At 41.4% G+C, this 17,574-nt stretch overlaps 1 protein-coding gene and 1 long non-coding RNA gene across 2 annotated transcripts; both read right to left on the bottom strand.

Annotated features, from left to right (window-relative positions):
* LOC110434211 lies at positions 8,629 to 11,460 on the bottom strand. Its single transcript, XR_002451680.1, has 3 exons — positions 11,233 to 11,460; positions 9,645 to 9,737; positions 8,629 to 8,992 (listed from the first exon to the last, which is right to left on the bottom strand). It is a non-coding gene; the product is annotated as an uncharacterized LOC110434211 (long non-coding RNA).
* Positions 12,329 to 15,660, bottom strand: LOC8078663 (BTB/POZ and TAZ domain-containing protein 3). Its single transcript, XM_002456726.2, has 6 exons — positions 15,314 to 15,660; positions 14,362 to 14,717; positions 14,118 to 14,248; positions 13,641 to 13,947; positions 12,859 to 13,175; positions 12,329 to 12,712 (listed from the first exon to the last, which is right to left on the bottom strand). The coding sequence occupies exons 2-6, from the start codon at positions 14,701 to 14,703 to the stop codon at positions 12,532 to 12,534; spliced, it is 1,278 nt and encodes a 425-aa protein (XP_002456771.1). The 5' UTR covers positions 14,704 to 14,717; positions 15,314 to 15,660; the 3' UTR covers positions 12,329 to 12,531.

Genomic DNA, 17,574 nt, shown 5'->3' with positions numbered 1-17,574 from the left:
GAACATTTGGCTGGCGTTGAACATTGAATGGCATTGTCGGCCTTGCAAAATTCCTCTGCATATTCTGCTGCTGAGGTGGCTGATAAGGAGGGCGATAAGATGGGCGGAACTGCTGAGCTGGATGATATACGAGCCTCTGGCGCTTCTTGTTGCCGCCAGATGATCCAGACCCTGAGACAAACCCCTTCTTCTTCTTAGCCTCCTTATGTTTGCGGTTCTTTTCTTCACTGGAGATAGCAGTGTTCACTGCCTCATGATAAGATATATTGCCACATGATGCCATCATCAGTTGAAGCTTTGTATTCAAGCCTCTCATGAAACAATCCTTCTTCTTTTCATCAGTATTGACTTGCTCAATTGCATATTGGGACAGATGATTAAACTTTCCAATATACTGTATAACTGAGTCATCCCCCTGACGGAGAGCTAAGAACTCTTCGAGCTTCATTTTCATAACTCCCTTGGGAATGTAATGAGCCCTGAAGGCTTCCTTGAATTCTCCCCAAGTGATTCGGTGGCGAGCTGGTTGAACAGCCAATAAGTTTTCCCACCAAACCCCTGCTGCTCCCCTCAGCTGCTGAGCGGCGAAAACTGGCTTCTGGGTTTCAGTACAGTTGATGAGACTGAACTTTTGCTCCATAGTGCGGAGCCAATCCTCAGCTTCAAGAGGTTCATCAGCTTTTGTGAATACTGGGGGACGAGTATCTGTGAAGTCAACATATGTGGTTTCCTCTCGGTTATGGCGACCACGGCCACGCTGACCAATATTCTGGTTTTGTGCTAACAGAGTTGTTGCATTGACCAATGCTGCAATTGCATCAGCCAAAGAGGGTGGAACTGGTGGTGCATTAGGAAAATCATCCCCACCCTGGGAAGAACTAGCTCCATGGTTGTTAGCAGACATCTGTTTAAAAACACATCACACTTTAATTAACATACTTACTTATCCATCATACATCATGGCTTACATAGCACAAACAGTTCATCTTATTTATCATACAAGTCCGCTCCTGGGCAGGACTTCCGAAACCACTATCTTACACACTTCCCATACTAGAGGTTTTTCTGACTAACTAAGTTACAAAGTCAGAAGAGCACACTAGGTCATACTTCGTGCCTTCTCAACACCTAGTCGTCATCCATCTCCGACTCACTGGTGGTAACACCCTCATCTGGAGTGGGAGTTTCTGGCTCCTCTGCTTCATCCTCAGAAGTATCACTATCCACTTGGATGACAACTGGTCCTTCCTCTGCTGCTTCAGGAGCCTCGGGTGGATTGAGGGCATCCTGCAGCTGGTGCACTTCCTCATGGAGGGTGTTGGCATAGGCCTCAAGAGTGACCACATACCCAGCCATATGGTACAGCTGAACTTCCATATTGATGTTGTCAGTGAGCATCAGGCGCAGATCATTCTTCATAAGCCTGTAGGTCCTTGGCGAAGGAGGACCTCCGCTGGTGTCACTCCCGTTTCCGTCGATGGAGTTGTCAGTGCTGCTGTCGCTGCTATCGGAGGGTGGCGGATCCCTTGATGCCAACTGATGCCTGGGAACACGACCTCCGGTGGATTTGCGAGCGGTTAGGCGGGTACGAGCCATCTGCCAAAATATTTTTATTTTGAATATTAGAACTATATATGTTCCAAGGTTAAAGGATAGAGTTTTACAATTAGGTGGACATATAACCCCTAATTATTAACAACTTTAAAAGGGTACTGTAGTATTTTCGTTTGTATTTGATAAATATTGTCCAATCATAGACTAACTAGGCTTAAAAGATTCGTCTCGTCAATTCTGATCAAACTGTGCAATTAGTTTTTATTTTCGTCTATATTTAATACTCCATGCATGCGTCTAAAGATTCGATGCGACGGGGAATCTAGGAAGTAAACAAGCCCTACGTTTTCAGCACGAGAGTAGGGCCTTTCACCTCAGAAATAAAAAAAAAATTTAAGATTTCCTGTCACATCGAATAAATATAGATAAAAATAAAAATTAATTAAATAGTTTGCCTGTAAATCACGAGACGAATCTTTTGACTCTAATCAGTCTATAATGGGACAATATTTTCCACAAACAAACAAAAGTACTACAGTACCAAAATCCAAAAAAAATCACATCTAAACAAGGCCTACTTGATGAAAAATTTTGCAAAACACAGTATTTTCGTTTGTATTTAATAATTGTTGTCTAATTATGAACTAACTAGACTCAAAAAATTCGTCTCGCAAATTACATACGAACCGTGCAAACCTATGGCCCCCGAGAGGCCTGAGCGGAAAAGAAACTCATGTCTTTTGTGCCTTGGGCATGTCCAAGAGATTAGTAAAAATATTTTCTAAAGATAAATATGTAGAACTTTTAAAATTTAGTAGTTTTACTTTTAGATAGCTTACCTCACTAGTCATGTTTTATAGAGTTTGTTGGAGTACTCTAATATTTTTTGTTAAATCTATTTTAGAGAGTAGCTAAATAAGTAATTTTGGCTAGTCATTTTAGCTAATTTCTTGGAGATGCTCTTATAAAATCACCTCTCTACACTAAGAAATGCATGTTGATATCAAATCTTGATTTATGCTCTGCTCACGCGTTTGTGTCCAATACAAATCATATTCTAGCTCAGATCCATGTACCCGCATAGTTCTCAGAGCTAAAACGTCCACATCATAGGTTTAATTCAAAAAATTTACCCTAATGCAACATACGGACATTATATCTAATATATTATAATTCTTACAGTGCTACTAAAAAAATAAAGATCTTTATTTTTCTATTGTGGCAGAACCTCCTGAATTAAGTGGCCCACATGCACACATCATTGTCCCAAAGACTTCTGATCGACGTGCACGAGTTCCAAATGACTCAAGAAGTCTGTCGGGTGTCCTCGGGAAACCCGAATCATCCACGTAACAATCTTTTCAGGAATTCCCTCATCAAGCATCACAGTATTACAACATTTCATAGATAAGAGAAATCAGAGTAAAAGCGGAAAGGTTACATAACATGTATTGAAACTTAAGTTCATAGTTTACAAACCATAAGTATTTGATACATAAAAACTTCGGAACTTTATATTACATAAACCATAGATCACACAACAAGTTTTTACTTGCCCAAGGTCACACATCAGGTTCATCATCATCATCATCACTCTCCTCCACAAGAGTAAAATAACCATGACCATCAAAAGGATAATCAAGAGGTTCACCTGCAACATGGGTTAAGAAACCCTGAGTACAAAAGTACTCAACAAGACTTAACCGACTATAAAAGAGGAGGAGACTCAGGTATGCAGGCTATAGGGATCCAAGGTAAGGCTTAGTCAAGATCAAGTATTTCTTTTGCACAAAAGCTTACTAAGAGTAAAGCCTACTTTCAAGTTTTAACTCAAGATTATCAATTATAGCTAGCCAAGATCATTATCAAACTTTCATAAGCAAATCATCTCTTTCTTATACTAAAGATTCACTTGTAACTACGATGATGGGGTGAGGATTGAGGCTCCATATCCGAGGAAACACGGCGATTCGAATCGATTAAACCCAGCTGGGGATTCAGTACCACACGACATATGTAGAACTTAATCTTGCATATGTCAACCTTTTCTATAGATCCTCCCATACAAGAACGGGTCCAGCGTCACCCGAGAGTACAGTACACCACCATCCTACAGCCAATCTAGATGTTTCCCGGTCATCTCAGATCCGTAAGGTGGGTACACGCTACTCTCGCCATCTTTCCACTCCCAGTACGCGGTTAGCCGTTCTCAAGTATCGGAATAGCTATAGGTAAGGCTTACCGCCGCATGTGGGCTGTACTCAAAGTTCTCAATCACAACAGGCCAACAACGGTACGGTCCTTAATCGACACAGTTGGAGACACTACTTTAAGACTCCATTCTTAAAGCAAGTCCACCGACCGGTCTCAAGTTGAACATCATTAACCATAAAAGTATTTCACAACAACCCTTCAAACTTTCTCATTTGAAAACCTATCTCATAAGCAGGGCTAAGCATACTAAGTATTTTCATAAAACAAGTATCAAGGTTAATATGGAAATCATCAAGGTAGGTAATGCAGCAAATAGGATTCACTCAACTCCTACTCACCTAATGCATCATATTAACTCAAGTGATATAAATAACTTTATGAAAATACAAGGATAGGGTTTAATGTCCGGGGCTTGCCTTGGTCGGAGGGGACGTTCGGCAACTCAACAACACTCGAAGGATCCACAAACTCGGAAGAAACCCACTGGGGATCAGATTCTTCCGGAGCGTATTCTATACGTAAAAGTGCATATGCATGATTATAATATACTCATGGCATGATAAAGACAGGTTACATGTTCTTGGATGACAACAATAAACATGACTATTTCGAGTACAATTTACCTTCATGGTAAAGAAACAAACAAAGCTAGCTATCAAAGCATAAATCGCTACTAAACAAACTTTATTATTTTTATTAAGCAATAATTGTGAATCTATCATACCATAAAGATTATTTATACGAAAATAAACCATAACCAGGGAGCATATCATGCTAAGTAACCATGGTTGTCAAACAATCCAAAATATCACCCAAATCCTAAAGGGATTAATTATTTCTATTTCTTTTATATGCATTTTAAATAGCTTTATCAAGAAACAGAGCATACTTGATCAAACAGAGCTGAAATTAATCATGAAGCTAAATAACATTAACACAAGCTCACATATTAAATTTCATGATTTTTGGATATACCTATAATTTACTAAAAATCATGGAAGATTTATTTATTATTAAACAGGAGCAATTTTCATATATATGCAAACTGCCAGAAAATGGAATCTAATAATTTTCATGTGTTCTACTCATTTTAAGGAAGCCATACAAAAATTTTTATAATTTTTGGATCAGCAGATAATTCATAGCATAAATTCAAACATCAATCATTTTTAAACAAAAAAAAAAAAGAAAAGCAACACTGTGCTTCTGCGGCCAGGAGCTCGGCCCAAGCCCGCGTGAAACTTGGCCCAGCCGGCCTTCCCCCGCGCGCGCTGGCAGCTTTGCAGAAAAGCCCTCGGCTTTCTTAGAAACCAACCCGCAGACCAGGCTTCTATTCACATGAGTCTACGGCTTTGCAATCAAACCCCTCCCCTTTCTCATCTTTACAACTGCAAGGTCCCCGATGCACCCGGCCGTCCAGAGCGCGACACCTCGCGGCGGCGCCGCTTACGCCGGCCAACTCCGGCCACCCCGGACCAAACGGAGGCGAGCACAAGCACCAGCAAGCAACCCGCAACCGAACAAGCTAGCAAACCCGCACTCTACTGCTCTAGCGAGCTCTGGCCACGAGCGGCGGCGGACATGGCCGCGGCGGTGCTTACGCCGGTGGCTCTAGACTGGTAGAGAAAGAATGGAGAGGTCAGGATGCATCGGCGTCTCACCCTGGGTGTGATGACGCAGAGAGAAGGAGCGGAGAACAGTCGGGTGTTGCTCGTCCACGCGGCCAGTGACTCCGGCGGCGAGCTCCGACGAAGAAGCCGACGTTCCGGTGACAGCTGTGAAGCAACGGAGAAAAGAATGAGCCGATGAGCATCACAAGGTCATGACGAAGCAAAGACGAGAGAAAGAGAGAGCAGAAAGTTGCCCGGATGGGCTGACCACGGAAGACTCGAGCTCGGCGGCGATTTACTCCGGCGAGGAGGAAACGATGAAATCCGGCACTCAGGTGCGAAAGGGAACAGAAGGGTGGGTTCTGGAGATGCGCAAGGATGTGCCAAAGATATGTCCACGGTGAATTTGGATATAGATCAACCGTGGCGGTGAATTTTGGATTGGAGTGAAGTGCTGCCCGTCGGTGCTTCGTGGCAAAACGACGTCGGTGAGCGCAAGAGAGAAAGGCACGTCGCGCTCCACTTCGACAGCAGCTGCTTCACCTTGCCACGGACGCGAGCACGTGCTTGGACGAGATGAAACGGTGGTTCACGCGCTGGCAAACGTCGATCAACGCCCGGTTGTCCACCGCCATGAACAGGGGCTCGAGCCTAACCCCCTCCTTCCCCAAAAGCCCTTTCTGTCCTTAGCGAAAAACAACCAAAATTTGAACAGAAGTCAAATTTTCACCAAAAAGAAACTTGTGCAAAATTTTGTAAGCTACAAAACATCTTTAATGACCAAAGACAGATTTGAAATGGAAAGGGATGAATTTGAGCCAAACAGTTTGAAATTCAAGCTTAATTCCAAATTTTTGAATTGGGGCAAAACAGAATTTCTAAAATTACTTTTGATTTTACATAACAACTTGAAAAACTTCCAACATGAAAGTTGTTCAACTTTTCAAGCTCTACAACTTTCATGTTGACCACTTTTCAAAATTCCAAACAGATTTTGAATTGGAGATTTAAGTTAGAAAAGGGGACAATTTCTGGAAAATTGTATTTTCAAAATTACTTTGAATTTTGTACTGAAACTTCAAAAACTCAAAACACCAAAGTTGTACATCTTGACAAGATCTACAACTTTGCTTTTGAACTCAACTTCAAATTGTGCTTGGTTTTTGAATTGCACAAAAGGGGGCAAATCCAGGGTTTTAAAATTAGGGTTCCCCCCTTAAACTTCTCGGAAAACTATCACCCAAGGTTTTTAAACTCCAAACAAGCATCCATACATAAAATAAACACACTTTAATTCCTAAACACATTCATCCAAATTAAACTTATTTTAGGTTAATGCATCAGGGTTTACTTAACACTAAACTATGCAATGCTCATGATGACATGTCATGTTTTAGTTCGCTTAACACGAGAGTGTTACAGCTATATGTATGATCACTGTCATCCCCTGTGATTTGATTTTAACATAATTGGGTGCCAAACTAGACATGAATCTTTTGCTCATCACTATCGCCGACTCTTTTCTCATCGATGGTCTCGGTCCCAGTCATCCCAAACCCTAGAACATGAAGGGCGCACTAAGAGAGCGCATCCAAGGTGGCGATAGTGAACGACACAGATGAGGCGTGTGCCCGTGGGGCGCGTAACCGTGTTCGCGGATGAGCAGGACAACATCAGTGGCCAGGCACAAGCGTGTTGGCGGCAAGCAGGGCTTTGCATCGGTTTATGTCTGGATGACAATAATGTTTGGATGAGTATGCAACTAATTATTTCTCACTTATTTTTCTTGCAATTGCGATTTTTTTTAGATTTATTGGAAAATTTCTATGCTCACACACAAGCTATCATAGTGGTATCGGTGGAAAATTGAAAAAGAAATAATGCGCACACACAAGATGTCACCGTGGTAAAAAATAGAATTTTTTATGCATACTTTTTTCGAGACTGAATTACGCAGGCAGACGCTCACAAATACAAGCGTACACTTATTTATACTATAATGGAACACTTTAAATTATACTAGGTACACCCAATAAAACTTCTCCCGCTGAGAGCCTCCAACCTCTGTGCACCCAGAAAAATATACACACGGAATCGTCTCTATTAAAATCAAAGGCTACGGAACATCCTGCGAGGCTTCAACCCAATCGTGCAGCCACGATCGGTTGCGGGCCTCAACGCCAAGCTTCAACGCACCTACAATCAATCACCGAGAGAAGGAAAGGAAGAACCGTCGTCGCCCGATCTCCGGCCTCCTCCTCCTGCCGCGCGGCTCCTGCCAGATCTAGCGGACCAAGCAGTAACGATGGGTAGGGCACCCAGGACCGAGACGCAACCGTGGTTTGGATCAGCGACCTGCGAGGCCGCCTGCGTCCACGCCGGTTAGTTCCTAGATTATCTCTTCATCAATGGATTCTCTTCTTTGCGTGAAAGCGATCGATGCATTTAAGTTCGATAGTTCACAGTGGTGGAAAGCATTAATAATTTGCCGTTAAGCGATCGATGGATTTTAGTTCATTAGTTCACCGTGGTGGAAAGGATTAATAAATTATCGTTCCAGTTTCTTGGCTGCAGGCAGCAGGCGCAGCTAGCCCTGCGATTAGCAACAACGACACAAACTATGAAACTACTCTCATCTCAATGATTTGACAATTCAAGAGTTCATTAATGTTTATTTAATTTCAGTTATCTCATGTGCAGCAGCGGCACAATTCTTTCCGTCATTGTATATTTAATTCAGTTATCTCATCCAATCATTAATGACAGGCAAGGTTTTTAACTAGCTGTGAGGGCACTCTTGCAAGCGTAGGTCTGTCAAACTGCAATCTACCATACCAGTAGATCGGTGTCCAAGTTCCATCTAGATTGAGTTGAGGAGACAACGAGATAGATCATCTTGCCACCGCTGTCACAGAGATCAAGCCAGCTGCCGAGCCAATCGACGAGACAATATCATTGGCCACGGCTGAGGACAGAGTAGAATAGACGACATGACTAGATTATAGCAACAATGCCTGAAATTCTTCCGTGATTTCACTCGCTAGGTAAGCAACCACACTGTATGCAGTAGTACGAATAATGAATTTAAAGAGCGTTGTACAAAAGGAATTTGACCAGCTGCATTTATTTGGATATTGTAATATGATTTTTGAGTGTTTTCTATACCCAAATTATTTGAGCAGAAAACTCCAACCAACTAAGCCGATATGTCTATGCCGAGAGATCTACGTGGAGCAAAAAGCGATATGTCTATGCCGAGATATATATGCCGAGCACAGAGCGAAATGTCTACGTCGAGAGATACACGCGGAGCACTAAGCGATATCACCAACGTCACATGTATGCTTATAATATTTTCGTATACTGCACTTTACGCAATGCCATACTAATTGGAGTAAAAGTATCGTCCAAACACGCCCACTTTAGATGAGGCCTCGCGTAAGAGGGATGAAAGGAATATGCAGCAGCGAAACATCGAGCTGATATGTCCATGGAACAAAGGGAAGAGATTAATAAGAAAATCGAACAAAGGGAAGAGATTAATAAGAAACAACATGAATACCGACAACAGAAGAAGGTCGCAACCCAAAATAGTAGCACTTCTGCTGCTTTGACTGAAAAGTGTCGTTAAGAAAAGTACTTGAGTGTTGGCCAGACATGGAGTACAAAGTTAAAGATTATAACAACGTAAATTATGTTATGTATAGTACTGTACAAAATTAATTTATTTTGTTTAGCACTTATATTCGCTATGTTTGTTTTTCAATTCTACTACCATATTATCAAAGCGGATTGTACACTTTATTCATAATAGACATGGTAAACAAAACCGTGTATATTATGGACCCCCTTAAAGATGTGTATGTTTGAAGGGTTATGATCAAAGAATGGCATATGTACCTACATTTCACACTATTGCTAGAATATTCTGTCTTGCCATGGGGCTGACTAATTCTAAGTGGAACGGCAATATTATTTATAATTAAAAGAGAGAATACCCTACATGTGTAACAAAGGTTACACATAATAAATAAGTTAAAATACATGTCACCTATTAAATCACAAAAAATAGTTATTTCATTTATGTATATCATCAAATAAACATGATCTTGTCCAGGAAACTAGGAGACTTTCTTGTATACAATTTCATGAAGTTGTGGGACGGCGAAAGATTATCACAGATCAACAATGTAAGCATATATAGTTTCTAAATATATAATGTACACTATATATATAAATAATAACTTATTATTATATTATGCATACCGTGCACAGCTCTCAACTTCATTGAGGATAGAATTCTTGGCAGACGTTTTGACGAGTCATGCAAATGAATGTTTCGATAGCATCCCTGAAGATCTGCAATGCACGATTAAGGAGTTAGGCAGAATGTAATTTAGATACTTATAATATTAGAAAGACAGTTCTAAGTTGCTTCTCATTTTACATTTCTATGTTTATGCTCTACTACATATTGGCAGTTGTAACTAGCCGGAATATGTTCCTTAGCCCTTAGGGCTACATGGACATAAAGTAAAGATCATTGTTGTCTTCCATAGAGGATTACACTACAGTACATCTTCAAACTGGTTACTAGAATAAGTGACTCAAAATTCACTCTTCTTGTTCATGAGGGTCTTTTGATGTTTTAATTGATTAAAAATACTTTCCTGTGTTGCAGGTTTGTTTTTAATATATTTGAAATGTGGTCCATTACTGTGTGACAGAAGTCATGCTAGAGTAAACTTCTAGCAATTTCATTGGAGGAAAGGCTCCTAGGCAGCTAGCCATCAATGTTTGTAATAATTTGATCTTTCTTATGCCATTTTCTTTTGTTACCTCCTGCTATTAAGAAAGCACAGTGGAAGTTTGCCAATATGCCAAAATACCACTTTAGAAGAAAGAAAATTTTATTTTTATTTTCAAGGAATGTTCTTTGCCATTATTTGCATTTGCATCTATAAGTGATTCATGTGTGCTTTTGCCATAATACTCTCTGGTATATTTTTATTAAAATGTACACTTTATTAAAGGAAATTGTGAATTTCTTCTTATATATAACTTTTATCTAATCAATTATAAGTATTGTTTTCCGTAGCGTTAGCACGGGCACTATACTAGTCCCTATAAACACACACAACCTACCCCTATGAATACCGTCATTAGTAAGAAATAGCTAGTCATTTAGGGAAAAAAGTTTTCATGCAACGGAATTGGAGACTTTTAAGTTAAACACCCGATCTAAAATTCTTCGAGTATAGCATGTATAAAATTAAACAAAAATAATATACATGTATGAAGATTGGTCTAGTATTAACTTGCATGCCATAGGTGTTAACGCGTTAACAAGTATAATTGGTGATTAATAGATGTATTAATATAACATAAGGATGTGTAATTGTTAGGCATATGCTGCATAGAATGAAAACGGGTTCATTCTATATGAAAGCAAGATTCCAAGAAAACAGCCGAAGAAATATTCTTCCGTTTTCATAAATATGAAACATGATGGTAAATATGTAAATGACCGAGACAAAAGTAAAAAAAAAAAGATAAGACAAGATTTTTTGTCTGCTTTCATCCCTACTCTTATATATCCATATGGCATTGACAGTGTTGTACGAAGTTCCATGATGCATGTGGATATATAAAAACAATAAAATTGTCTTCAAACAACTTTTTTATATTTTTTCTTTCTCAATCCTTACTAACAAAGGCCATGCAGGGATCTTCCCCTGAATTTGTTAGCTATGACTGAAAGTACTGTTTGCTAATTTATTGTGAAAGAAAAACACTATTAAATAACTGGCAGATTTGACAAATAAGTTCAAGCAAACAGACTCTGTCTTTATACATTTGTATAGCAAAGTTTGCTTTGGCAGGGCTCCATCCGATTGACTTCTTCGGCTTCTAGGAGGAGCCTCTGAAGCAATGCTTTCTAGGCACCTTCGATTCCGCTATGGCGGTTTTGTAGTGTCGCAGCTGGAGTATTGATATAACTAATTGATTTCATCAAATATCGTCTACCTCATTATCTGACTCTAAAAACATGAATTTCATATATATGCCTCAAAAAATGTCTTATTTACCTTAGTCTGCAATTTGTACCATTGCTCTTTGTTGTATAATCGTCTCCTTTTAGCCCTTTCCTGCACTGGCCCTCTCCGCACCATGCCACCACTGGCACCACCCTTCCCCATCCCTTGGTTTCACTCCACACCTCTCCTCTCCTCTTCATCCTTGCTGCTCTATCTCCTCTGTTGGCCCTATGCCCCTCCACCATAACTCGCTCGCATGTGTTGTCCACTACAATTCTAAAGGCTACTACCTCCGGCCCTTCTCACAGGTGCACACATCCTATATTAGGTGGACAGCCAACTACGATACGAACCTCCTCCTTACTATGTACACCGGCTTGCTCTACTTCCTCACGCCTCTCCTCTCCTTTTCACGACTTCTTCCATTTGTGAATTTATTTTACCAAGGGAATCCATAAGATACTATGAGAGTAAACAGATCTAGAAGACACTACCAACCTCGCAGCTGCCATTTTCTACCGCATATTGATCATATTTAGCCATTGCAATTGTATGAGATCGCTAGCCCTATACCAAAATAATTTATTTAATTCAATTGAGCATATTTGGTAGTCTATTTTAAGTATGGACTCTCTTAGTCTATCTATAACTTTAATGATGCACAACATGATAATTTATATAAATAACGAGCACGACTATAAAAAAAGCACTAGTAACAATGACAAATGAGATATAAATAACTCTAATCTAGCGCCAATAGACACATTATTATATTCTTAGATTAGAAATATGTTTTGTACTGGTTCTGTATTTTTATAAAATAAGTAAATTAGTTATATTTTTTTAGAAAATAAACTGGTTTTTATTATTTTCAGAAACTAAACTATAAAACCACTTTTGATACTAGTTAGATGGACAAATTTAAATTTTCCATTACTAATAGTAATTGGTGGTACAAAATTTCCTCAAACTATAGATGGATGGTCAAAAATATATATTTGTTTCTCTTTTTTAAGTATCGTCACGCAACAACTGTTCTGACGGTTTTTTTTTTGTTCCAGCTCCTCCTGATCCCCTTCCCGTCTTACATAAAACCCCTGCGAACTTTCGGTGTTTCAAATAGGTCCTACAAGAGGAGCCACGTGGCAACTCCCAGCTGGTGTTAGGATTGATAATTTTTTTCTCCTTTCTGGCATAAAAGCCATGGTTCCTCTGCTCTCCAGTACCTTGCACACCAAAAGGTTCCATTTGGTCTCTTCCTTCCTCCCCAGATTCCGCATTTTCTCCTTAAAATGCCTGCAAATTGTAAAATTGCTATAAAACATGTCTTCTGTTATATGAAAGCAAGAAACGTCAGAGCATTCTCTCCCCAGTTTCTCTCTGGTAAATTTGCTACTGTTTGGTAGAACCAAACACAATAACAAAAGATTTGCCGCGCTCACCTGCAGAGAGGAACCTTGCAGGTGTCCGGGATGAAACACATGCGGGAATGCAGCTCGAGGAGCTGCCACATTCGCTTGCAGTTGGCACAGCCACCAGGCACCCGAACTCTGCAGGTCGAGAAGTGGCGCACGAGCAGCTCGATGCCCTTGCAGGCCGGAAACTTGCAGGCAGCTGCTAGACTGCCCTTGAGCGCTTGATCTCGAGGCCCGATCGTCCTGCATCCGTCTCGGCATATGTGGACAAGGGCCTCCATTGCTTCGTGCAATTGCAGATAGACCTTCTTTTCTTCCATCCTTTTAGCTCTTTCCTGCCTTTTCTGCATCAATTCAGACTATCAAACATAGGTTTCAAACCACTACAAGCATTGGAACTGCAGAAGCGTGCAAGTGTTTAGTTATTTGATTGTTTCTGCGGTGTGTGCAAGTTCAGACAAACTATGAATTGAACTGTCTGAAACTCTAAGCAGACCTTTTGCCTCTAAGTTCAGACAAGGGCCTCTAAGTTGTATGTTCGGTGTGATGGAGACGGGGCAAATAATAAGGGGGCTGCTTTTGTAGTTTGTTTTTTTCTCTTTCTTTTTGTTTTTTTCTCGTCTAATAAAAATACCGGCAAATCTTTTGCCATCCTTTCTAAAGAAAAAAAACTCTAAGCGGACAGACTGAAACTCTGAATCACTAAGGGCGTTTCCTTTCCTTCCCTTCTAGCTACTGAATACTAAGAACTAGCAAGGCAGGGTTGGAAATGATCAAACAATACTAATATAACCATTACGACAACTCACTGTATCGGTTTCGACAAGAGACTCGAGCAACTCCTGTTCCATAGTAGGATTGACCCGTCTCATTACTTTCCACCCATCCGTCAGAGAGATGGTCTTGAAATCCCCGATGATCATCCGGGTGCAGACGAGCGAGAGCCGAGGCGCGTCACACAATCTGGCAAGTTGCAGCATGTCTACCACGTTGTCAGGAGCAAGGAAATTCCTCTCGAGTTGGTCGATGCAGACCGTCTTCAGAGATGGCACCGAGAAAACATGGGAGAGTACAAGCAAATGCAGAACGTGCTTCTTCATCTGTTCCTGCTCAAAACTTCACCAAACAAAAAAAATATAAATCAGAGCGTTTGTTTCTTACTGAAAACTGCACACATCAGAGGAAAACAATCTGCACTGTCTTCAGCTTCAGTCACTGCAAACTGTTTCGGCCGAAAGCTGATCTTTAGAGAACAGTGAATTATCTATACAAAATACCAACCATACCGTGAAGAGTAAAGAAATCTGATGAAAACACAGACTGCTTCTGAAGGCGCGCCAGAAATACGAATACACCGAAAACCATCTTTCAATTTGGCTTCCTCCAACATAGCTCTCAGAACAGGAGATTTGACACCCTGCAGAAGAGGAAAACACGAAGGCCTTACATAAACATAAGGCCAAAGCTGCTATGTTCCAGGAACACGAGGGCCAATCATATGAAAATATTCAGAGAAGCTGATGTACTCACAAGAACACAGGAATGTGAAAGAATTTCAGTGTCATCGTCTGTCCAAACACGGAGATCAGATTGGTATCCCTGCAAGAACAACCTGTCCCAGGAATCGACGACGCCTTCAGGGACGCGGCGACAAGCCTTTGCCTTCCTAGAAATTCTCCACGCGTCATAAGAGGTTCCAGGCAACGGTGGCGGATCAGGGGCCTTGCTGCGATGAAGCTGAGCATGCCGCCTATGATCCGGCGCAGCTTTGGCGCCTGCTGAACTGTTGGACTCAAGATGGATTTCCAATGGGAAGTCGATCGCATCGCCATCCAGGAATAAATCAGAACAATCAAACTCAAGGCATTCCATCGACTATGCTCCCCCTGCTTTGATCGTGAAAGGGGAAAAGTTAACTGAAAAATACATAACTTACTTTACAGCAGTTACGTTCAGAGAGTACAAGCTGAAATAATTTTTATTAACAAGAGCTGAAATAAATTTCCAAATAAATAACTACCACAAGAGAGAGAAAGCAAAAGTAGAGGCGAATAAATTCGTCTCTAAATACAGGAGTATTTGATATTCCTGTGTGCTGGTTATTGCACTGTTCTTTAAAGCAGCTAAGATGCTTTCTGATTCTGAAAATCTCAGCGACAGATCCCTCAAAAAAAAATCTCAGCGACACTGAAGAAATATGGATTCCTAGTGCGTTCCACCACGACCAACAACGAGCTGAAAGAAAGATATTACACATGATTTCGTTGATGCTTTTTCCGCATGGCGTCTAAAGGGGAAAATTAATGATCGATGTTTATGAAATCTGAGAACTCCGTTCGTCTGAAAACCTTTACTACCCAAATCCCGGAAAAAGAAGAGCCATTCGATTGCGATTCTTTGTGCTATCAGAGAGAAGATTAAGGTAGCAGAGGAAAGAATCAAATCGAAAACTGTATTCAAGAAACCGCACGAGCGTGCTCACCTGAAATCAGTCTAAGGCTCTGGCCTCTGGAGCGCAAACTGCGAAAGCCTCTCTCTCTGTAAAGAGAGTGAGGGCGAGAGGCGAGAACGAGAAGGGAGCTTGTTCACCACCACTCACCACCGCGTCGTCGTCAGTCCACAAGAAACTTTTTTTTTAGCCTTCCTCTTCCGCTCTTCCTATGCCAACTCACGCCAAGGCGCCTGACAAGTGTTCCCCTACAAAATGGACTGCCCCACATGACAGTGGCAGTGGCAAGAAGCACGGGGTGGGATCCCACGCAAGAACCAAGGCCGGGGAGGGGAGGGCAGGCGGAGGCGAGACGAGGAGGAGAGGCACAGAGACAGGCACGGAAAAGTGGCGGCCATCACAGAAAACAGAAGAATCGGCAAGTAGCCGGACGTGGCCGCCGACTCTCTCGTGTCGTTCACGTGGAAAGGACGCGACGCCGGCCGGGCCACTAGGAGCGCGCCACGTGTCGAGGTGCCGGTGGACAAGAGGGCACGGCGCCTGCACGGTGGTCCCAGGCTGAGGGAGAGCTGCTTCTCAATCCTGCCTTGGAGGTCTAGGACTTGTTTAGTTCACTCTTAAAACCAAAAAGTTTTCAAGATTCTTCGTCACGTCGAATCTTGTGGCACATGCATGAAATATTAAATATAGACGAAAACAAAAACTAATTACACAGTTTAACTGTAAATCACGAGACGAATCTTTTAATCCTAGTTAGTCCATAATTGAATAATATTTGTCACAAAAAACGAAAATGCTACAGTACCGAAAACTTTTCACTTTTCGGAACTAAACAAGGCCCTACTGACCAGTGGGGTGTGGCGGTGGGCCCACTGGCCGAAAGGGTGTATGGTCTACATACAGTACGGTCTGCCTGGACTGCCCTCTGCCGCAGCGGATGAAAGTGAACAGGAACCAATGAATTGACCGTCCTTGGATCTGCAACTACAGGAGACAGTCAAAACTCGGAGCAATAGGACCACCGCACATTATCCCAATTCTTCCTTCTATGGAAAAAAGGAGAGAATATCATTTTCCTAGACTAGAAAAATACTACTCGTCCAGGCCACAGAAATTACAGAATGAGAAAAAGGTTTTGGTAACCAAAGTTTCAATTTTTTTTGGCAAAGTAGACACTATAGCACTTTCGTCTGTATTTGATAAATATTGTCCAACCACATACTAGACTTAAAAGATTCATCTTGCAAATTATAGGCAGACGGTGTAATTAGTTATTTATTTTATTTATATTTAATGCTCTATGTATATGCCGCAAGATTCGATGTGACGGAAAATCTAAAAATTTTTGCAAAAATTTTTAGAAATTAAACAAAACCCTGGCCTTTGGTTCCCTTTTCTTCCACCTTTCCTTCCGTGCTGGGTGTTGTTTCTTCCGTGCAAGAGGGTGGTGGGTACCGACCTTTCTTGTCGTGTTCCCTTCCACGACAAGAGCTGAACAGCAGCACCGCCGATGTCATCCATGACACAGGTGCCACTCTTTGAGGGAGACTTGTCACAATTGTCCATGTCCATGTCGAGGCCGGCGGCTCGCTGGCAAGGCCTTGTTTCATTCAAAAACCAAAAAATTTTCAACCAAAAAGTTTTCAAGATTCTCCGTTACATCGAATCTTTCATCATATGCATGAAGCATTAAATATAAACAAAAATAAAAATTAATTGCATAGTTTACCTGTAAATCGCGAGACAAATCTTTTGATCCTAGTTAGTCTATGATTGGATAATATTTGTCACAAACAAACGAAAGTACTATAGTAGCTAAATCCAAAATCTTTTCGCATGTAAACAGGACCCAAGTGAAAAAAACCGAGCAGTTTTCGGAAGAGGAGCCGACCGGATGCGTATTGCGTAGCCATTCCGCCGCCGCGCCGTCCAGCATTTTTCCGAGCAATGGACCGCTCTAAGTTCCTGGGTATAGCCTGCAGGAATAGCAATGGACACAGGCGACTACAGCACTCTTTGATGGCGGATGAGACGACGTCGTCTCTAGTCTCGCTCCGCGAACCCAACAGCTGTGTAGGCTAGGCCAGCGTCTTGCTGCGACGAGGCAAAGCAAACACGTCGATAGCGTTTCGTCTTTCGCTAGAGCAGTCGCTATTCCGTGTCAGGGCACCGTCAACGGTGTCGATAGCACTCCACATAGTCCTTTAGTTCGCAAAAAAATTCGTTTTTGATTACTATAGCACTTTCGTTTTTATTTGACAAACATTGTCTAAACAAGAAGTAACTAGGCTCAA

This window comes from Sorghum bicolor, chromosome 3 (genome assembly GCF_000003195.3).
Source record: "Sorghum bicolor cultivar BTx623 chromosome 3, Sorghum_bicolor_NCBIv3, whole genome shotgun sequence".
In the NCBI taxonomy this organism is placed as follows: Eukaryota; Viridiplantae; Streptophyta; class Magnoliopsida; order Poales; family Poaceae; genus Sorghum; species Sorghum bicolor.
The sequence above is the reverse complement of the archived record's forward strand: the minus strand, read 5'-3'. Positions and strand labels throughout refer to the sequence as shown.